Genomic DNA, 23,378 nt, shown 5'->3' with positions numbered 1-23,378 from the left:
ATTCGAAACGTTATTTATGATGATACGCTCCTCGTATATACGCTCAGTTTGTTACAGAAGTTTCTTTCTCTTTTTCTTTTTCTCTCCCTCTCTTTCTCTACTTCTTTCTTTTTCTTTTTTTTTCCTCTTTCTCTTTCTGTTTCTCTCGCTCTACTTTTATTACCCACTCGTTAACCCCCTTAGACGAATATGTCTGACTTTCTTCGCTCAGGGGTTGAACATTGAAAAACGATGAATGTACGAAACAAAATAAAACAAATAAAGGAACGAAAAAGGGGATACCATGGCCTATCGAATATTCATTTTCATTGCGATTAAAAGAAAAAGAAAGATATATCAAGAGATTTGTCGTAATGTAAAATTGATTTTATTCAAACTTCCTTTCCTTTATTTACATTTGACGAACTTGTGCGTGGATAAAAATTATTTGGACGACGACCAATCACCGATCTTTAGTTTTTAATTTCTATGTACGTTGTATGTATGTATGTATGTACGTAGTTGTGCGATAATAGAACGATTTCCTTGATCGATATCGCTGCTTCGTAGATGGAAATTTCATTGATGAAGTTCTATGTCTATTATGCACATTATTATGTAGTAGAGTAGACACGTGAAAATCGTATCAATAATGAAAAAAATTTCTTTGTAAGTATACGCGCATTTGTCATTTTTATTCGACTGAATTTTTCGACATTTTTATTTGACTGAATTTTTATTCTATTAACGTATATATTTAATTTGATATATACGATCAATTCCGTTTCGTATGCGTATTTTAAAAATTTATAAAAGATATATATATATATCTACAATGTATACATGTTATACGTAATGCCCACGGTCAAGTTATATTAAATATATTATAAGAGTAGATCCTCTATTTATTTCTATGGATTAATTGCGTTATCATTATTAAATATCTTTTTTGTTTCTCTTGTAAATATTTTTTCAATGACTACGAAGACGAATATATAATATCAAAAATTTTTCACGGCGAAGAATACTTACCTTTCAATTTTTGATGATCGATTGACGAAGCAAACTTGAAGAGAACTCAAAATTTACAAATCGTAATTACAAGTTGTATTTAACAATATAACTTCTACACACGTAGATCTCGCCTATTTAATTAAGCAACACGTCGTTTTTTTTCTTGTCTAGCGTAGACTCCTACAAATGATACATTAGTAACGTGCGTGGGATTCGCAACCTACAGATTATACTGTAATCAAAGGTATTTTATGTATAATATAAATCGTAAATCGAGTAACGTTGTAGATGTTACATCATTTATTTAACTAAACCCATCTTTTTCGCCTCCACTTCGTAAATTAATAACCTCCACATTTTAACTACAAACACTTCGGCTTCTTCGTCTAATACCTATAAAAGAAAGAAAAAGGTAAAGAAAAAAAAGGGCGAAAGTAGATACTTGCAATGGCATTAATTTTTCTAAATAAAATCCATTTGTACGAAGAAACGGAATACACCTACCATTTGTACATCATCCAGTATACCTTGAGGAGAACTACCAGCCATAACTTTGCTGCATATAAAATCGACCAAAGTGGGTTCCGGTTCTCCGATGTATTCAATGATCTTTTTATTAATCCACGGTCTTATTCTCTTTTCCATTAATGTCTAAAAAAAAATATATATACATAAAAAAAAGGATAAAAAAATGTAACGCAATAAATAAAACTTAATAAATGTTTCGACACTAACATTATCTATTATCGCCCAATCGAGCTGATATCCGAAGAGCGCGTTCTTATCAGTAGGAATTTTATCGATGAGAGACTTTATATGTTTTCGTTTTTCTTCTTGACTTTTTGTACTTTCTTCTTTACCAGGCTTCGGAGTCTCCTCGTTTACCTTTTTCTTTTTCTCATCGCCATAATCTACGCATATACATATATCCATTGTATCATAAAATTATATCGTTATATATCGATTATGTCATTAGCGTGTTTACCTAGAGGAACTAATTTCCGTTTCCTCGCATTATTAGTACCGTCATCGTCATCGTCATTATTAAAAACGTCCTTCACATCGATGCGACCTTTTTTTCTAGTCTGATTAGCCTGTTGAGAATTCGTATTAACGGCTGTACCAGGACTAGCGGGAGTTTTGTTACCAACGGTATGTTCTCCCCGAGTACCACCGCTTCCCATCGCGAAAGGAACAAAATTACCTAAACAATAAAACAAGATAATGGAGAATTAACGAGGTCAGTGTTCCTTAATGGTATAATAAAATCGCTTATGTTGAGTCGTTCAGATAAAAAGAAAAAAAATGGACAAACGAAAAATGAAAACCTACTGCCGCTTGTTTTTTCCGGCTCGTTGACGAGTGACATACGCGAATCCTCGTCCAACGAAGGCGGAATCGATTGAACTGGGGTACCGACCGGTTGATGCATCGGCGAGGACCTAGTATCCTTCTGATTCTCGCGATCGGCCTGGACGACCATTTCCTCGTTCTCTTCGCCGCCATCGCGATGATGATTCTGATGATGACGATGATGCCTACGATGATGATGATGATGACGCGGAGGTGTCCTCGAAGGTACCTCTGGTTGAGACGCATCATCGAACTGAACGCCGTCGTCGCTGTCACTTTCGATTGGCTCGGTTTCTATAGGTGGCATTACTACTTCCTTCTCTTTCTTCACAATCTTTTCATCGTCCTCGTCGATAATAGTAATCACTGGTTTAGGCTTATACTGTTCTTCCCTCTCTGCTTTTAGCTAAAGGAAACAAGAAGAAGAAGAAAGAAAGAAAGAAAGAAAGAAAGAAAGGAAGAAAGAAAGAAAAATAGAAAAAAAAAAAAATTAAACGCTCATCCCGTTTCGTACGTTACACGTTATATCGGTATTATCACTGATGGAATCCAAAATTTACCCTTTCGAATTCAGCAGCAGGATCGGGATGCGAGGCATCGGCATAAAGTTTATCGCGTAGTCGTTGCAATTCCTGTCTTTCGGCACAGCGATCTCTCGAATCAGCTTCGGCTTCCAAAGCACGTTCCTCCAAACGTCGAGACAATTCCTTACCCTTGTAATACTTTGCGTCGTCGCGATCATCGTCGTAATCTTCCAAAAATTCCTTCAATCTTTTTGCCTCGCGTTCTCTCGCCTCTCGCTTCGCCCTACGCTTTTCTGTCTCCTTTTCGTATTCCTTTTGTTTACGACGTTCCCGAGTTTCCCATGCTCGCAAACGTTCCTGATAAGCCGCCTCCTTTTCCCTAGCTCTCCTCTCATTTTTCTTCCTCTCCTTAGCCTCCTCCTCTTCCTCCCTTTCTCTCATTATTTCTCTTTCTGTTTTTCGTGCCTCCTCCCTTTCCCTTTCTCTCTCCCTCTCTCTGTCTCTCTCCCTCTCCCTATCCCTCTCCCTCTCTCTCTCTCGTTCTCTCTCACGGTCGCGATCCCTCTCTCGATCCCTCTCGCGATCTCTCTCGCGATCTCTGTCCCTATCACGATCCCTCTCGCTCCTTTGCCGATCTCTCTCGCGTTCTTTTGATCTTCAAGAATATAAATATAAATATAAATTTTTATTTATGCCTATGGCTATACGTATTTCAATACGTTTCTTCGTAAATACATGCAAATGATATGTTGTATGTACGTACGTACGTCGTCGTACGCAGAGAGACTAAAAATCGTATCGATATTTAAAATGATTCGTGTCTCTATCCTCTATCTCCTTCTTACCTGGATTTAGAACGACGCTTATCTCTTCTACTGCTACCTGTACTACTACTTCGTCCTTTATGAGACGTAGGGCTACTACCAGGCTCGCCTTCCTGATCATCCTTGTTAGCTCCATCCTCCTCTCGTCTATCTCTTCGTTCCTTTTCGCGTTTCTCTCGTTCCTCCTTTTCGACAGCCTCTTTTTTACGTTTTACTTGGGCCTTCTCCTCTTCCTGCTTCTATAAAACACAAGAACGCGAGAAAGATGAGATCGGATAGTCGAAACATGCTTATCGGGCTGATGTATAATATAATTTAATTGAAAAAGAAAAAAGAAAGTAAAAAAAGAAAAAAAAAGATAAAAAAAAAACTAGCAATCGTATATTGACATATAAAGAAAAGAAACGTGTGGGTAAGATGAGTCGTTCTATTGCCGCAATCAGGTGTAGAGTAAAAAAACATATAAATGAAGCTTTTAATAACTAATAAGAAATTCTTTATTTATAAATCTTCGTGGATGTATCGTCAATTAATATATAAAAAAATGAATAATAAAATACGTTTGAGAATAGTATATTTATCGGTATTTTCTCACTGTCCAGCAAAACGATGCTATATATATATGCATATATATATACATATATATATAAATGCACATATATATATGTATATGTATGTAAGATAGATGCATCTGCTTGGATATTAGAAATTTAGAAAATGGATATGAAACGTAATTGTCTTTTGTTTCTATTTTTGTTCTCTTTTGTTATTTTTTTTTCTCGATAACAAACGATTACTAGTTGTGGACAATGATTCATTGTTGAACATTATTTTATAAAACTGTTCGTGTCAATGATGTATACTCACTCCACTGGAGCATGCTCGTTCAGCAGCATCTTACACGTAATCTCGTTTACATATCAATTACCTAAGTGCAGGTACAAATTTTGGAACAAGCATGTAATTTTTCTTATATTCTACTTAACCCTAGATACCTTAAAAACTAACAGACGCATCGTAGAGGCCACCCAATGTACTTACAACATTGCAAATGTGCCTGTAAACAGATTCTCTAATACTAATATATAGGAATAAAATATAGTTGAAAGGGGTGAATAATAAGAATTCTTGTCCAAATTCAATAATTATTAGAAAATATTATACCAATCAGAAGCGAAGTCATCATGGAGAAGGGTATCCATCAAAACATCATTTGCATTTGCCAAGAAATATGTAGTCACACGTCTGTCAACATTGTTTTCCTCTGGTTATGGTTATACGCGGCAGCTGATGCAGCAAACTGTTGGATATCAAATGCACAATAGTTTGCTCACCCTTATCTTTCCGTGTTACCCACAAATCGACTTAGAAATAGATTAGTATGCTTCACCCTTATTTGATACACTAGTACTGATAACACTGATAGATTACTGTTTGGAGAGTGATTATCATTAATTGTCGCTATTATTACAAAAGAAAATTATTAAGTAACAGAAGCCATATAATTTAGTATCTAACTTTTGTTTAGTACATAATTATATTCTTCATTGCGTATTAATCATATTATGTTTGTATAAAATAAAGATAATGAACGGAACGAAATTATGCATCGAAGTGGTAAGAGAAAAAAGGAAAGAAAAACAAATGAGAAGAAAAAGAGATAGAAAGAAATCCGTTAGAACTAATTCTAACATAAACGTGTAGTATATTCAAAAACAATTATATGAGTTAGAAACTGTTATAATCTCCACACAGTAATCTACAGTTTTAAGCTATTAATTATAATGGAACTGAGTGCATAAAAATAGATGCACATGTGAGGAGAAAATAGATTCTTGAAATACGGAATATCAATGACCAAAGGGATTCAGACGGGCAGTTGACTAGCAAAACTACAAGAACCGAATGGCTGTGTTTGCTCATGGTTGTGGAGTTTACTCACGGTGTGAAGTTGACTTGGTCAGTCAGTGTGGTGGTACCGGAGAATGGAGGAGCGCGCACCTAGGTACTACGTACATGTCTGATCGAGACGCTGACAGAAGCTGTTTACACAAAATAAAGACAACAACTGAACAGTCGCCATTGTGATGATAAAATCATTTCATTGTGTAAAACGTTCGCAAACTCTCGCTCCTATTAATGTTCTATCTAAAGAGACATTAAGTTGTCAGCGTCTAACTATTTTTTCTTTCACATTAACAGTAACTATTACTTGTCCAATGTATGTGACCAATAAAAACCTATATACTCTCTGCCATTAATAGAATTGGGATGAACTACGTGTTAATATAGACGCGCAAGATAATTTCCAAACATTAACAATTCCCTTTCTCTTGATCATATTCTAATACAAGAAAAAATCTCAAAATATTGATCTACTGCCATGTATGTTTTCCTTGAATGATCTCATCTCCACTCCTTAACTCTGATATCATCTAGAATGTATGTACGTTAATATAAAATAGATAGAGAAGTTTATAAAACAGATATGAAGTAAGAAATTATTACAAAATTTACTGTAGTAATGATACTGAATATCTAATAATTCCCTAAGATAACTAACTCCCTATTAGACATGCCCGTAATCGTATGAACGATATTATTAGTATCACAGCCTGATGTATCTATATATAAATAGAAACAAGTTGATAAAATGATATTTTTGTCAAATGAGAAGTGCAGCTTTCCATATATTCTAAATGTAATAACTACAAAATAGTAGAAATCTATCTCTGATGAATCGATATGATTTTTCTTGATGAAAACAAAACACATGTCAATTATGTGATGTCAGCGTGTCGAGGAGATTTAAGATTCTCCTGCTTGAATTTTGCTCATTTTTCTTGTTTTCATGTTTTGTTGGTTGGATATACTCTGACTTACCGACGAGGCTGCAGCTGCCTGCGAAAATACGAGGGATGTGCTGTGATTGACTCCCTTCAGAGCCAATGAGTGAGTGAAAGGGTGGTCCCCACACACAGCATTCCTAGGCGTGTGCGTTTGCTGTGTGCGACGCACGCTGCCTGTTATTATAATTATAGCAACGAGTCACGGCTCCAATTATTTAGAGCTAAGATAGCACACACGCGCTTTTTACCATAAAGTACTTAAAAACTACATTTTATTTATAAATACTTATTGTCCATCTTGTATATCCAAATGTATTATATATATATATATATATACATAATACATATAATATATATATATATATAATATATATATATACATATATAGATTTATGCATACGCTGTGAGCTTTAATTTCATTATCAACTGGTATGAAATATAAACATAATCGGGCATACAGAATCTCTTTATACAGAGTATTAGCATTATAAATTCGTTCAATTTATCTATATAAAGACAATATTTAAATGCATTCTCTGTGCATTAAATAAAATGTAATTACTAAATTACTCCAAATTTTTTAAAGAGCTCAGTTGCAAGAATGCAAATTGCTCTCATATACATTTGAACAAATTACATTAAATTAAATTAATCAAACAAAACCACGAAACAATTAATTTATATTTATTAAAAAATTTATATTTAGATTTATATATTATGTATATGGAAAGAAATGATGTTTGATACAGTTATCCTTCTTTTTAAAAATTCAAACAAGATATATTCGGACAAACTAATCATTCAAGGAATTCTCAATATTTTTACTGATTATTTTCGGAAATAAATGAATAGAATTTTATATAATTAGTTCCATGATTATAAGAAATCGATCCGAATGAAAAATTAGAAATGTTATAATTTAATACCAGAAAGATATATCCTTATCAGAAAAAAAAAGAAAATAAAAAAAAAAAAGTATAAAAAAAGAAAATAAAAAACGTTTGTAATTTCAAATGTTCTTAAGCTTCACAGATAAAAATTATGCATAAATAGTAACAAATTGTGTGCTTTAAAATTCTTTCAGTTATTCTGTACCCCAATCAACATGCCGTATTTCATAGCGCCTTCATATTTGATATATTCAAAAACAGGAGCAAAGAAATAGGAATTAAATCAAGAGAAATGTCATATTACATATGTCAAAATAATTACCTTCATTACTTCCCGGAATTTGCCGATTTCTCGAGTTATCAAATCTCTTTTACTCTCTTCAATTTCTGCATCGTCCAAATTTAAAGACTTGGCGACCATTTTGGTTTGATGTTCTTCTATTAATGATACAGTAAACATTTATAATAGATATTCTATCGTTCTTAATTAAAATTAATAAATTAATTAATATACCTGGCGCAACTTGAGCCATTTCCAAGTCTGCTGCATGTTCAGCAATAATTTGATTAATACGTGCTAATGCATCTGCATCTACCACTCTCATTCCTTCATCCATGTAATCTTCACCTTCCTCTCCCTCTATACCTTCAGTTGGTGTTTCATCTTGTAAAGGTGACTGACCTCCTCTAAGTTTCTTCCGTCTCTCTGCTAAAAATCATAATGTAGAAACATTAAAATTTACATCAAATAATTAGTTGTGTGTATATTAAATTATTTTATATATATATATATATATATATATATATATATATGTATATGTATGTATATCAATAGTAAAAAGATTGTTTAAATACCTTTAAATTGATCCAGTACCACTTTAGCTTTAGCGTCCACTTTAACAACAAGCTTCTTTGTGCCTATTTCCATATCATGTAACAATCTTACTGCTCTTAATCCTGCATCTGGACCGGCATATTCACAAAATCCAAAAGCTTGTACCCTTTTCCATGACAGAACATGGCCGCAGGCCCCCAAAATATGTCGTATCATTACATCGGGCGCTCTATCCATTATATTGCCAATAAAAACTGTTACTGGTGGTCCAGATTCTCTCTCGCGACGACGATTATTATCGTGTCGATTTTGATTGCGTGCGTAACGTACGGCTGGTGCTGAGGTCTGCATCGCAGATACGGGTGTTGGAATCATCTATGTTTTATAAATGGTAGCTTTCTTAATAATGCACATTTCTACTCATGCACTGCATAGTGTCCCCTCCCATTAATTGTGCATTAGTTTGCGTTCTATCTCTTGCTGTACACTTGAACATCAGGTACTAAAAATTGTTCCTACATTGTTTTGCTCGTGCAAATGAAAATTAATTGAAGAGACATACACATGCTATATATTTTATTGGAACAGTATATTTATAATAGTCTTAGAACTATACGTATATTCTTTTTTTATTATTATTAAACAGTTCTCAATAAATTCTTTATAAAGAAAGAGAGTGAAAGAAAGATAGATAGAGAGAAAGAGAGAGAGAGAGAGAGAGAGAGAGAGAGAGAGAGAGAGAGAGAGAGAGAGAGAGAGAGAGAGAGAGAGAGAGAGAGAGAGAGAGAGAGAGAGAGAGAGAGTTTCATTCTCAATAAAGATATTATTATTGCAACATATAGAAAGATTCATAAGCAAACTCATTAGCGATTATAGATTAACCTAAATTCTATCTAAAGAAAAAGAATAATGATATCTAACCGAAATGTATACATGCTAAGGTAAATATACCTCTGCATTTAACCCAATATTATATATACATTATAAGAAATGCATCATTTTTCATATACGTAAGAAAAGTTTAATATTAATTATCTATCTATATCTATTATCACCAAATACAAATGTCATTACTCATAGAAATAGTTTATTAGATAGAAAATAAGTAGGAAGAAAAATTAATCAATGCTATTATATTATTAAAACGATAAAATTATAGCAATAAGATATTTATAGTTATGAAAAGTATAGTATAAATGCAATGAAATTCTACTTTATAGTAATTACAACATCAAAGAATAATGTTTTAAGAGAAAATGGCATAAAAATATATAACTACACTGATAAAAACGATCATGCATAAATATAATAAATAAAAATTAATTAAATGTAAATACTTACATGAGCCATAGACATTACACCGCCAATAATAGGTGGTGGAGCACCAACCATATATGGCATGGGAGGCATGCCTGGTATCCCCATGGGTGGTTGTCCAGGATAAGACATAATGTACTTTAACTTAAATTATGGCAGTGCTTTTGCTGCAAAAGAATTAATATGGAATATTAAAATGTAAATACTGATTGTACCACACGACACGCTTGGAGAAAATATAGAAAAAAAAAAATCTATAATCATCTTACGCTAACAACATAGTAGAAAACAAAACAGATTATATAATGGTTTTGCATTTGCAAATATAAATAAATACCTGGAAAGAATGAAAAAGTTATTCAATACATTTTTAATATGTAATAACTCTTGTATTCTTTTATAATCATATATCAATATACATAATATATTAGTATCGAAGGAAATGCAAAAATTTAATGATAAATCGATTAAAACATTCTCATTAAAAACGAGAACAAACGAAAAATCTGACAAAGTTAGATTTTCACTACCGATCGCGTTTTGATGCCATATCAAAGAAGAATAATGGATGCCTTCAGATCCTAACCATTAAAATGACGAAACGCGGAAACACACAGACATTATTTTTCTTCGTACTTACACAAGAAACTTTCTAATGTAAAAATATTGTCAATCATTGTTTCGCACAAATTCGCGTCATCCTATTAAATACGTCGATAAAGTAAGGGAAAGATATTATTGCGCAAATTAAATTTCAACGGTCATACAGAATAATCACGTCGTATACTTCCTCCATTAAAGCTTCATATTCTACCATTGTGAAAGTTGCTTCAGAATCAGAATAGCTAACATAATTGTAGGGAATTTTCTTATTTATTAACGGATATCAATATAAACGAAGCTTTTCTTGTCTCAATACAAATCAATTAATAATAATATTTAACGATGTTTCACTTACCCGCTTGAAATTTCTAATTCCCATCAAACTTTTCTTACCATCGATATATCAGTTATTCACAAACGATTTACGTTACATAAAACGTAATTAACATGATTTAACTATAACTTAACATGTAACAAATAGAAAAATCTCAATGAACTATTAATTAGATTCCATAAAAAAATTACGAGCTCGTTGTTAAGAATTTTGTACATTCGATTGATTCTGATTGGTCGATTCTGATTGGTTACTTTTGAATATGACAAAAAAATATGACGCTTTTTTCGGAGATGTGCACGTGCGATTATAAAAACTTCAATTTTATTCTCGTTATATAAACATTATTCAAACTCTTAATAACATTATTTGACATTATATTGTTAAAATATTAGAAAAAAAGAAGGTAGAAATTTATTAATAATGCTATCCTTTATTGTGATTCGTCGTAAATTCATTTTCGCAAGATGGCGCCTTGGTATTCGAACAAAGGTACTTGCATTCCTTTCTATTCAATACTTTCTACTTTGGTTCATGAAATGGCAGTGCAATGTATTATAAAGTTGAATGGCGTACATTTCACGCTAAACCGTTACAGTTGAAAGAAAACAAAGTGTATAATTATCCATTGTTTAGTAATAATTATTTTAACTGGAAAATCTCTCTTATAATTTTTTTAAACGATATCTGATTCAATATCGTTGGCAAGATAAAAGAGAAATTATTTATTTGTCATTTATTATCAAACAATCAGAGTGAATATTCCACTCTAACTTATCATTTCAATATTACGTTCATTTATATTTAACTACTAACACATTAAATATTATAATATTTGTTATTATAATAATTTTTGTGCTGCGTATGATATTAGAATATAATCTACGCTTGTATGTCAATTTTTCTATTAAATAGATAAACATAATTCGTAGTGACATTAGTTTATGTTTTCTATACAAAATATACAATTGAAAAAAAGTAAACAATGTAAGTGTAGTTGAATGTATACTATAAATTTGATTGTGTTAGTCGATAATATATAAATATGTTTTGTATGATAATTTATTGGTATAATGATTATAATAGCTTTGATATTAAATGAATGTTTAATTGTTTATATTTATACTGCTTTATATTTTTGTATTTCATAAATATATAAGTAATATGTATATGTATATATACATATATATAGATTTATATATATTCCTTTAATATGATGTTAGTCTTTTTGTACATTACAGTAGCATCTACATACAACTATGTTTTTAAACATTAAGCTTTATGTGAAGCATATTTAATAATAAAATATTATGTTCTCTCTGCGATCAAGCAGTAAGAATGGCACCAGGACGAGACGAAGTTCCTGTTAAAAGAATAGCAGCACCAGGTTGTAAGTTGCCAGCAAAATTACCAGCAAATGAGATTCTTACAGATATCACTCAGAATAAATGGAGACTTGGTAGTAGCATTGGATACGGTGGATTTGGCGATATATATTTAGGTAAGAAATTTATAAAAAATATCTTTAATTAAAATAAATTCGAGATGTGAACTGATTAATAAAAGAAATGTATTTTTTTAGCTTCCAAAGATATTACATCTCCAGTAGGCGATGATGCACAATATGTTATTAAAATTGAACCACATAATAATGGACCTTTATTTGTTGAGATGAACTTTTATATTAGAGTATCTAGGAAACATATGAGTAAGCAATTAATGTCATTATAATTTTTTAAATAGATTTATAATGCATATGAAATTATCTCCAAATTTTAATACTTTACTTTGAAATGTTTATCATAGTTGAAAGTTGGTGTAAAACACAAAGAAAAAGAAGAATAGGCGTTCCAACTTACGAAGGATCTGGATCTCATGTTTATCAAGGACAACGTTATAGATTTTTAGTGATACCAAGATATGGTATAGACATTGGTAAACTGTTTATATCAAATAACAGAAAATTACCAACTAGACTTGTTAATAATTTAGCTGTACAAATGGTGAGATAATACATTTACGTTTGATATTATTATTAAGAGAATAAAAAAAAAACTAAATCTCTTCTCTCTCTCTCTCTCTCTTTCTTTTTTATTTAATTTAATCTTACAGCTAGATGCATTAGAGTACATTCATAGTCATGGATATGCTCACGCAGATATTAAAGGCCCAAATATTTTATTAGCTCCTTATGAAGAAAGTGTAGTGAGAGAAAGATCTCAAGCTTACTTGGTAGATTATGGATTGGCTTATCGCTTTAGAACAACAGCTGGTAATCATAAACCATTTGTTCACGATGAAAGAAGAGCACACGAAGGAACCCTGGAATTTACGTCTCGTGATGCGCATCATGGAAGTGCGTATATTGTTCGTTATATTTTATAACTTATAACGTCAATTAATTTTTCATATATTGTCAGCACACTCAAGAAGAGGAGATCTTGAAACATTAGGATATAACTTATTACAATGGATGTGTGGTAAATTACCTTGGGAAAAAGATAGTAATGATTTATCCGAAGCAATAGATCCGGAAGAAGTTCATGCTGAAAAGGAAGCTTTATTATCAAATTTATCTCTACTTATGGAGAAATGTTTCCCAACCAGAAAGAATTATCCATGTAAATAGTTTTACTTTATTCTGCCGTATGGTGATACAATAATTGCTAAATCTCGTTAAAATATACTGATATGATATATATATATATATATATATATTTGTTTTCTACACAGCTGCTCTTATGGAATATATGAAGTATATTACAGAATTAGATTTTGAAAGCAAACCAAATTATTCTTATCTTAGAAGTCTATTTCACCCTGGCACCAATCAAGAAAGTAAAGTTCCTACGTGTCTCTTCAATATCCACGAGTCCAATGAGAATACTTGTGCCACGTCGATTAGGCGACCATATTTACGAGAACGAAAACCATGCAGACCCGTAAATGGCGAGGTGATTAAGAGATATAAATTATTTGATAAAACTTCATACTATCAAGTTACTAATACGTATATTTCTTGTTTTTCCAACTATTGATGTTTTTTCAACTTATATAGGTATTGGACAAAGTAAAGTATATAATATAATATATATTAATTGCACGATATTATCAATATATTACAGATTCGGATAACAAGAAATACGCAATCGAAAAGTCAACCAAAAAAATTCTGTTGGGAGGAAGTATTGGCATTTCATCCAGACAGACTAGCAAAAATTAGTGTACAAACACCACCAACTCCATTGACACCACCACCGTCCCCACCACCATCGCCAATTCCATCGCTACCCACTTATGCGATGTTAGATGTTATTCGTAGAATGAAAGAGAGACAATCAGGAGCATATAAACATAGGTCACGATCAGTAGAGTAAGCATTACAATTTTTATTGATCTATTTGATTTAATTAAAAATTAATTTATATAAGTGTTATATGAACACACATTTTGTCGAGATAGCATTGACTGTAAAGCAAAATGGATGACTCCGGCGATGGAAGAAATTGCACGTTTGAAAAAGAGATCATTGGAGACTTTGATTTCGTCTATTAATTCTAATACCTCTGGTACGGCACGTATAACACGTTCTCGAGTGGCAAAATTAAAACGTAAGAATAAAAAAGATTTCTTTTTTCTTTTCTTGTATGTATATATCTATAATATATTGATCGAGTAACGTAATACGTAAATAGTACGTAGTAATAGTAATAGTAATAGTAAATAGTACGTAGTGTAGTAAATAGATTTGTATCTCATTTATGATATATCGGTAGATCATTTTATTAATGTAAAAAATATATGTTTCTCTCTTATAGGTCTAGGAAATCATGACAAGTTCGATCAAATACTAAATAGCTCCAGTAATAGCAGAAACGCACAAAGAAAAAAATAAGACATTATGCTACTACGCTAAAAATTTTTCGATCAATCTCAAATGTCTGTTGTTATCGAACAATATATTTGCCTCTCCGATTATTTTATTATCAGACATATACTTAATAAGTATTATATAATTTTTTTTTTTAGCTTATACTTAGATTTATATAATAATTAATGTTCGACGTTCCTCACACGATGGGATAAAAATTTGATCTATTATTATTAACATCATTACTGTGTTATAGTTCACTGTACAATGTTATTAAAAAACAAATGTGTACCGTCGAGACAGTTTCGCGTTAATCGACGAATAAAAAAGAAACTACACTTCTCTGTATCGTGATTTTTGATTTAATGAAATTGTACAAGGAACGAAATTATCGTATCGTCACGTGAAAGACTGTTTAAATATCGTTTTTCTTCTTTTTCTTGTGTTCTTTTTTTTTAATTTTTTTTACTTTTTTTAATTTTTAATTTTTTTGTTGTTGCTTAACAAAATTATGATGAATGTAAAATCTTTTTAAATGCTTGTATAGTGAGTAAATGATTATATATACACACACATAGAGTATAAGTAGAGATAAAAATGATTTTGGAGAATATGTATAACTTCATTATATCTCTTTAAGCAAAGAACAAATCAAAGAAACTTGTGTTAATTTAGCGATTAACAATCGCATCGAAACAAACATAAAATGAAAAAAAGATATAATTCTCGTAGTACCGTACGATCTTGTAAAAATAATTAAAAGAACAAAAAGTATATATATATATATATATATATATATATATATATATATAAGAAAGAACAAGGATTTACAAAAAAAAAAGGAAAAATATTACTCCACCGAACAAAATGCTTGTTAGTCTGATAAAAATTGTGTAGCGCTGACATAGTAATTGTCTTTTAAATAAACATACACGTTCATGATAATCGATTCCTTCGAAAGAAAGAAAATCATTCATTGTCTTATTTATGTATTTGTTTATCGCATTAGAGGAAACGTGTTGTTTTGTAGTATATAGAAATGCCATATATACATATATATATATATATATATATATATATATATATGTGCATTTATCGTGCCAATTTCTCCACTCTGGGAAAACTCAACCGGACATTGGTTATCTCTTTTGAAAACGATAAACAATGAAACATCGAATAAACAACAAGTTGTGTTTTGCTATTCTTTTATCAAAGTTATACAAGGTTAAAGAAAAATATTTGCGATTAGAGAAAAAAGAGAAAACCGATTAAGCCATCCAAAGTACGATAACTAAATTCTATAGAATCGATCAAAATTTGTTAATTATTAACTGATTCGTTATTAGTATTGTTTAATTGGAAAAAAAAAACGTTTTGTCGGGTTCATTGTACTCATTTCTTGCAATTCGTTAAATTTTACACTACTGTGACATAGCTCTCGTGCCTTTTTCCATCGTTTGTCACCGCTAGAAGCTTTCCTAGAATCACGCATTTGGCCGTCGGCCGAGTTTCGTCTCCCTCTAATTTCCTTTTTTCTACGTACTACTCGAATTTAGCGAGCCATCAGGCGAAGTTTAGGGTGAATCACAGAGCAGCACGCACCCTGTCCTTCTTGCCAAATAGTCGGCCACGGTAGATTCATCGGTATTTATTGACCGTCAGCTGTGTCCTCTTGAAAAGTTTCTTCTGAGACACTGCATTATTATATTTTCCATCTCTTTCTTCTTAAATTCACTCGTATCAACATTTCTCATTTTTTTATATTTTTCTTTTTTCTCCTTTTTCTTTCTTTAAGTCGACGAAAGATTTTCTTTATTTCTTTAACGAACGTCATATGCTCTACGAATCTTTTTAAATTGAGTTATTATATATATATATATATATAAAAAAAAGGAATTATTCTCTTAGAAAAAGAATAAAAAAATGTATGGAAAAAAAACGAAGTTGATCTTTTTTCTCCAAGCGATTAGAAAGAACTACGATAAATAAACGAGAACTCGGCGAACAAAACAAAAGGAGCGTCGGAAAGAAAAGGAAAAAGGATATGAAAACATGCTTGTTATTTTCGCACGTTCGAAATGAGACGCGTCAATGCACTGCGCGCGAATCTTTCGTCTGAACGTCGTCAGAGCGCGACACGGCAATATTCCGCAAGTGCGCATGCGCTATACAGTTCGATGAACCATATAAATATCGGTGCTGAAAGTTTTCGCGGGTAGTTGCTTGCGCGCATTAAGAGAAGGTGATTCGTTCGTCGAAAAAAAAAAAATAAGCGCAAATTAACAAATTGCATCTCTATACACAATTTGTTTTTTTTTAAATATACATATATATATATATATACATATTTATATATATTCACAGAAACGCACATCTCTATATACATACATACATACATACATATATATAATACAAATATATCATAGTACGTATGGTACTAGCCGATAGTTTTTCGCTCGAAGCGATCGAAGAGGAAGAGGAGAACTTCGTCGAGAACAACGAAAGGAAGAAATTAGTGAAAAAAGAAGAAAATTTAGGAATCAAGATGCCGGCCGACGTAGCTATGCATACCAACTTCCTTCAATTCAACCAATCGAGCTTGAAAGAATCGAACGTCGATTCCTGTTGGAATACGGAGAACATGAGCGGTTATATGACCTTGGTGGGTCCGAACGGTCATCGGCAGGGCGTGCAGGTGAAGGTCTATCGTACGAGCGTCGAACACTTTGCCGTAGTTTATCCGCAAAAAAAGGTCTGCCGACCGTTGGGAGTACTTAATTTGAGAAACACAACGATCGAGAGATTCGGCGAGGAAGGTTTTCTCGTACGTCAAAAGGGTTTTGATTCGCCCATAGCTTTGACCTTTCTAATGGAGAACAAAAAGGAGTTGGATTATTGGATAATGGCGTTTACAGCTAGAACGAGTCCTTTGGTGCATCAAAGTAGCCTGCCTATAGTCGAGGAAGAAGAAATCTAATTAACGAGAGAAGAAATCCTAAACGATTTAGCAGATAAACGAAGTGTCGTCCTGATCGAGTCGTAGACTCGAATAATTAAAAGAGGGATGGCCTCTGCTTCTCTCCTTGGAGGACGCATGGCCGAAAGCCAGCCGATCGACCACCGTCTCTCTCTGCGTGTGTGCGTATGTTTGTGCGTGTACGTGCGTGCGATGCGTATCCGCACTCATAATATGAGTCTCCTTGCTATCCTGGCTTCAACGAGAATGAGATAAGAGAGGACCATGAGATATGAAAAAAGTAGACGAGAGAAGAGGAGAAGAGAGAAGAGGAGAGGAAAGGAAAGGAAAGGAAAGGAAAGGTCTTCGCCACTCCCGAGAATTCATTCAAGCTCTTCCGGGTTCCAGGAATCGTTAAAAAACAAGGGAAGAGAAAAAGAGAGAAGGAGAGAGAGACCGAACTCTCCCCTTTGAGTAATATTCAAGGATTTTTCGAAGAAAAAAAAAATGAGATGAAAGATGAGGAGAAAGGAAAGAGAGAGATCTTATTGAGAGATCGAAGGATAAACCGTAAGTAGGGTCGATCGTTTCGTCCTTTTATCTCTCTCTCTCCTCTATCTGTCTGTCTATCTCTCTCTCTCTCTTGGTCTCTCTCTTTCTCCCTCTCCCTCTCCCTCTCTCTCTCTCTCTCTCTCTCTCTGACTAGAGAGGTACGAACAGAAACGCGTGCGCGCAGTTTTCACCTCTCTCGAGGGAACGCCGAGGCCATGTTGGCACTCTTTCCTACGGACCGACCAGCAGCACCAGCAGCAGCATCATCGATCCCAACCTGCTGCAGCCAATCGCTGCTCACCTACCATTCGAAGAAGAAAAACAAGTGAAATGGATGGAAGGAAAAAAGAAAGAAAAAAACGAAGATGGCAAGATTTTCTTCGCTAATTTTTCCAACTCTTACGTTATATAAATTCTCTTCTCTATCTATCTATCTACCTATCTATCTATCTATGTATCTGTCTATCTATATTTCTCTCTCTCTCTCTCTCGCTCTCTCTCTCTCTCTCTCTCTCTCTCTCTCTCTCTCTCTCTCTCTCATTCTCTCATCTTTTTTCGATAAAAAGAACGAACAACCGTTAAGTTCGACTTGGCAACCGCATGGAGAAGCCGTTCTCCATTCTGTCTCGTGAAAGGAGAGCATCTTCTTGTCCTTACGTACGATAGGATCAAAAGCAAAAGAAAAAGAGAGACAACGAGAGAGAAAGAGAGAGAGAGAAAGATAGAGATAGATAAACGCGTAAGCATATGGAAGGGATTTCAAGGCAAGAAAAGTAATCTCTCTTCTCTTCGACGAATCACCTTCGTAATCGTGACTCGTCTTTTTCGATTCTCGAACCTATCAAAATTGGCACGAGAATATGTACTTACGTATATAATTTTATATACATATATTTATATGTATGTATATATATGTATACGCATACATATATACATACATATATTTATACCGTTGCAAATCGAGCACGTGGGAGAAGTTTCATCTGGATACTAAATGTGAACTCCCTTCGATTATTTCTAATTCGTTGCACGTTATCGTTTGTGCAGTTAGGACACACCAACACCTTTTAAAGTTTCGACGATACATTCTCTCGGGACTGTCATTGTCGTGTCTCATTCTGACGAGATACGTGAGTCGAATAAATTCGAAGCTTAACGATCTATCGAACGGTGATAATAACAGATAGATGGATAAAAAGAAAGAGAGAGAGAGAGAGAGAGAGAGAGAGAGAATTGTATGGCGCAAAATTTTCGTAAGAACGAAGCTGTCAGAAAAATTGTAAAAAAGAAAAAAAAAAGGAAAGAAGAAGAAATACAAGCGATAGATATAGTTTATTTATCGTCGCATTATACCCATCGCGTTTGTGGTAAACTTAATTTAAGATTTGTCTGTGATATTACGTAGATGAACGATGCCGTCGATTGCTATAGGCATCGAAAGATATCCCGTAATTATTAGAATTATTATACATACTATATAGAATACGATACATATACATGCATCGAGTAAGTTATGTACAAGGTTGTTCGATCGAATGTATACGATCGGAATCGTTCGATTTTTCTTTTTATTATTTTTTTATTTTTTTATTATTTTTTTTTTCTTTCTTTCTTTCTTTCCTTTCATATCTTCACTTTGTAGATATAAAAATATATATTAATATTTATCTCTTTTCTTTTTTTGGATTATCTACATACGATTAACGAAAGAAATTCCTTTAAATCGATCCTTTACATCGACCGAACATCCTTACGTATACACGTTACACATACATAAATTATATATACAAATATAGAAACGAAAAGATTGAGATCGTAATGAAACGATTTCGAAGAGTCGACATGTTCGAGCCCGATCCTATGTACTTACTTATTATACTTACGTCTCGATATCTATTTTTCGATTAACGAGAATTGGACCGGTGCCCGTTGGAAACATCAACCGATCACATCGTTCTCTCTACTTCTTCATTCTCGTCGTCATTCTCGCCCTTGTCATTTGATCAAAAGATAGAAAGAAAGAAAGAGATAGACATAGATAGAAAATTTCAACGAAAAGAGAGAGAGAACGGGCTTGATCGGGCTCGAAACTTTTCCAAGAATCTTTGTAAATATTAGTTAGAGAGAGAGAGAGAGAGAGAGAGACAAGTCTTTTTATCGCAAAGGACTCTGTCAAGCATTTCAATTGCTTTCGATGATCCAAAAGAAAAAAAAATATCGATTGATCGATCCCTACGATCATTATTTTTGGATCGCGTAAGCTGTACTCGTAGCTCTACTCGAACTTTTGATAAAAATTATCCACGATCATACTTCCAACTATCTTTTCCAATAAGAAACGATATAAAAAAAAGTAAATAAATAAATAAATAAATAATAAGGAAAAAGCAGTTTATCTCTATATAATAATCGTATTAAACATCGTAGTCTTTCTCGATCGTGTTAGCGTACGTTTAATCGACACACGCATATCGATGATACTATTCTTTGTATATACATACATATACATATATATATATATATTATATATATATTTCATATATATTGATATATATATATATATCACCAAAATAAACGTCGTTCATGTCATGATAAATATACAAGTTAGTATTGTATTTTTATTTAAATCCTAACACGTTCCCTTGTAGATATTAGAAACTAATGTTGAAGAAAGAGAGAGAGAGAGATGATATCTAGAAATCATATATATATATATCATAGAATCTTTTCCGATTGAAAATGAACAGAAGGATAGATCTCGCAAGTCCGTTCGTATTATCACTCGAAAGTTTCCTGCTAACACGCATACATATATCCACGCAAGCACATGCAAACGCATACATAAACAAACAAACTTGCCCTATATACGTTCGAAAAAGAAAAGACATAAGTTACATAACGAGTGAAACGAGTTCGTTTCTTGCATGTTGACTTCTACTCTCTGTGGCTTTTTGTCGCTAGACGTTTATGCAAATAAAAAGCTTAAGTTTATGATTAAGTTAATCTCTCGTGCCTTTCCGATGAGAATTTTCTTACCTTTTATATCAAATTTTTTATTAGATTTTATAGTCCAAACGATCGAATTAAAATTTTAATGAAAGTTAATAAATATAACATACGCATATATATTCTTCTAATATATATATATATATATATATATATATATATAACGATCAAAAAGAATATACATAGAGAATAATTACAACGGATGAATGTAAATGCCAATAAAACGGATGTAAGTTATGGTAAGTTATTCTCTTTATACCCGATTAAAGTCTTTTTTTAACTATGGTATCGAATTTATTGTGATTTTACGATCCAATCAATCGCATATGATAATATTTAAAATCATAAATTGAACGTAAATAAGTTTAAATCGTTTAATTATCGAAAAGTATATACGTTACGGTGTTACCATAATTATATATACGCTAAAATAAAATCGAGAACTTTTTATATTCTTTTTTTCTTGAGTGTTACGCTCGAATTGTCGTTTCATAGTAATAGAACAACCACGATAGTCATTTCTAAAGACCTTTAACATTTTCTTTACTCTATTCTCTTGTACCTTGAGCAAATAATATATATAGTATATTATACATACATACATACATACATACATACATACATATATATTCTTCCTAACTCTCTTACATATATTATTGCTTTTTTTAATCTTAATCCTAAGATTAAGAGGAACTCTGACATTATGAAATCACGAAGAGTTTCTCTCGTTATGTCGGCCAGCCACATCGCTACACAGACAGAGAAGATCGCGGCCGTTGACTTTGCCGTTTCCGCTTTACGTTTACCAGCTCGTCTGCTAAGTAAAAGAAAGAAAGAAGAAAAAGAAGAAGAAGAATGAAAAGACTGGTCTCTAGAGAAAAAGAAAAAAAAATGTACGGGTTGCATTCGTTTTCTCTATTTTAAGACGAGTTAAACACGTTTTATATATCGATTTTATATATCTTAAGATTATATATGCGTGAAAAAGAGAAGAACGAGTATGTGTGTATATATTTACATATATAATAAACGAAAATTTAGAAGAAGGGTAGTTTCAATGGTTCAACGAGTTCATTCGTTTGAGATATCAACGGTTTTTGCCCATCTGCAGCACTACCCTACTTTGAATTATAAAAAAGGTATAGGTATACGCACAGCTTTTGTGCGTTGTCTTCAAAGAAATGCACCCTATTTCGAAGGATTTTTATTCTTTGTGTAAGTGATAACAAAGAGATCTCTTGAAAAGTTCTACATAGAAAACTTGATCTCTGATACGTTAAAAATCTTCTCAATATCTTTTTCTCTTTTTTCTTTTTTCTTATTTCTCCCTTTTAATCTTCCCAAATTTTTTCAAAGCTCTTCTTCTGTCTTCTACGATTTACATTCATTTTATATTTCTTTTCTTTCTTTTCTTTTTTTTTTTTCATGAAACATAAAAAATATATAAAATCATTGTGATTCTCCTTTTGTAAAATGAATAAAATTGATTAGTGTAATATATAATATATATGTATAAACGATCGAAGCGATCTCATTTATTATAGTAACATGTTTAAACGATAATAAAATATATATCGATATTAGTCTACGTGTTCTTCTTCTTTTACGTCACTTAGGTCACGAAAGAAGAAGAATATCATGCTCGGAATCACGAGATTACATAAATCCGCGCTTGATTACAGGCTCACGGCGATCCATAATTTTATGGAAAGAAAGAAAAAGAGAGAGACCTTATCTCGATTCTCGTATAAATGTTAGTATTCTTTCATCTATCCATTGTGACGTCTTCTTCGATCGATGGACACAAAAAGCAATATTTGATCTCTTTTTTAAAAGAACGTCTTATTATAAATCACAGATAGCTATATTATATTACCTAGGATGTCACAAGAAATTGCTTCTAATCAATGAATTAACTTGATTTATATTTAAACGAAATTTTAATCACTTTTCCATTTTAAATCCAATTGATTTACAAATGAATCGCTTATTATCGTCTCTTATATCCGTATCACGAGCTCATCTTCGTGCATTAAAATGCAATTATTTCTATGGAGACACGTGTTTGATCTGACATTTAAAATCAGATATTCAATTAAATATAGTAAAAAATAGAAAGAGAAAAGAGATAGAAAAAGAAAAGGAAGAAAGATACCAAAGATTTATTTCACTCGTCGAGATAAAAAGTCATGTATCTTTTTTGCCGATCAATCGATATTTATAAATGACGATATAATAAAGTGTTTCTCACCTTTAAACTTTAGCGGCCCTTTCAACGTTGGACATCGAATAGTCTCTAAATCTTATATAGGTACGAGTTGTGGAATTCATCCGTGTCTCATTCCTACTATAATCTAGTTAGCTAGCTACCTAGCTGGAATAAGCTAGTCTGGTTCGTTCGTTCGTTCGCTTGCTCTCTAAACTTGCTTTCATAACGAGTTAATTCTTTTGTCTCGTCGATGCCTATCCAT

At 32.5% G+C, this 23,378-nt stretch overlaps 2 protein-coding genes across 8 annotated transcripts in view; one reads left to right on the top strand and one right to left on the bottom strand.

The window, feature by feature from the left end:
* Nucleotides 1-1,063: 1,063 nt before the first annotated feature.
* Nucleotides 1,064-23,378, bottom strand: part of LOC122635117 (RNA-binding protein 25) — a 56,401-nt gene continuing 34,086 nt past the window's right edge. The window contains exons 1-12 of one of the 4 annotated variants that reach the window (XM_043824944.1): nt 10,544-10,696; nt 9,610-9,752; nt 8,289-8,643; nt 7,948-8,142; nt 7,756-7,871; nt 3,716-3,933; nt 2,907-3,525; nt 2,326-2,752; nt 1,979-2,197; nt 1,729-1,904; nt 1,498-1,644; nt 1,064-1,386 (exon numbers count right to left, since the gene is read on the bottom strand). In XM_043824944.1, the coding sequence (XP_043680879.1) occupies nt 1,294-1,386; nt 1,498-1,644; nt 1,729-1,904; nt 1,979-2,197; nt 2,326-2,752; nt 2,907-3,525; nt 3,716-3,933; nt 7,756-7,871; nt 7,948-8,142; nt 8,289-8,643; nt 9,610-9,717 (2,673 nt within the window). In that variant the 5' untranslated portion in view covers nt 9,718-9,752; nt 10,544-10,696 and the 3' untranslated portion in view covers nt 1,064-1,293. Of the gene's footprint in view, nt 1,387-1,497; nt 1,645-1,728; nt 1,905-1,978; nt 2,198-2,325; nt 2,753-2,906; nt 3,526-3,715; nt 3,934-7,755; nt 7,872-7,947; nt 8,143-8,288; nt 8,644-9,609; nt 9,753-10,225; nt 10,456-10,543; nt 10,697-23,378 lie in introns of those variants that run through there. The other 3 variants (XM_043824941.1, XM_043824945.1, XM_043824942.1) reach the window with 3 other exon arrangements.
* On the top strand, nt 11,066-14,737 carry LOC122635120 (serine/threonine-protein kinase VRK1-like). 4 transcript variants are annotated; one of them, XM_043824952.1, is made up of 10 exons: nt 11,066-11,509; nt 11,856-12,023; nt 12,105-12,230; nt 12,329-12,525; nt 12,635-12,878; nt 12,943-13,143; nt 13,256-13,476; nt 13,648-13,895; nt 13,985-14,133; nt 14,341-14,737. In XM_043824952.1, exons 1-10 carry the CDS (start codon nt 11,467-11,469, stop codon nt 14,415-14,417), a joined length of 1,674 nt encoding a protein of 557 aa, XP_043680887.1. In that variant the 5' UTR covers nt 11,066-11,466; the 3' UTR covers nt 14,418-14,737. The 4 variants fall into 4 exon arrangements, with proteins under 4 accessions (XP_043680887.1, XP_043680886.1, XP_043680889.1 ...); XM_043824951.1 differs by having other exon boundaries at nt 11,853-12,023; XM_043824954.1 differs by having other exon boundaries at nt 11,764-12,023.

This window comes from Vespula pensylvanica, chromosome 17 (assembly GCF_014466175.1).
Source record: "Vespula pensylvanica isolate Volc-1 chromosome 17, ASM1446617v1, whole genome shotgun sequence".
Lineage (NCBI taxonomy): Eukaryota > Metazoa > Arthropoda > Insecta > Hymenoptera > Vespidae > Vespula > Vespula pensylvanica.
Note: the sequence above shows the minus strand (reverse complement) of the source record. Positions and strands in the feature narration are given on the sequence as shown.

What these genes read in the sequence shown, in the direction of transcription:
- LOC122635120 (XM_043824951.1), top strand. Translation starts at nt 11,467, where the DNA reads ATGTTTTCTATACAAAATATACAATTGAAAAAAAGTAAACAAT. An exon ending in AACCAGAAAGAATTATCCAT is followed by an intron (nt 13,144 to 13,255) that starts GTAAATAGTTTT and finishes TTTTCTACACAG; the next exon opens with CTGCTCTTATGGAATATATG. An exon ending in TCGAGTGGCAAAATTAAAAC is followed by an intron (nt 14,134 to 14,340) that starts GTAAGAATAAAA and finishes TCTCTCTTATAG; the next exon opens with GTCTAGGAAATCATGACAAG.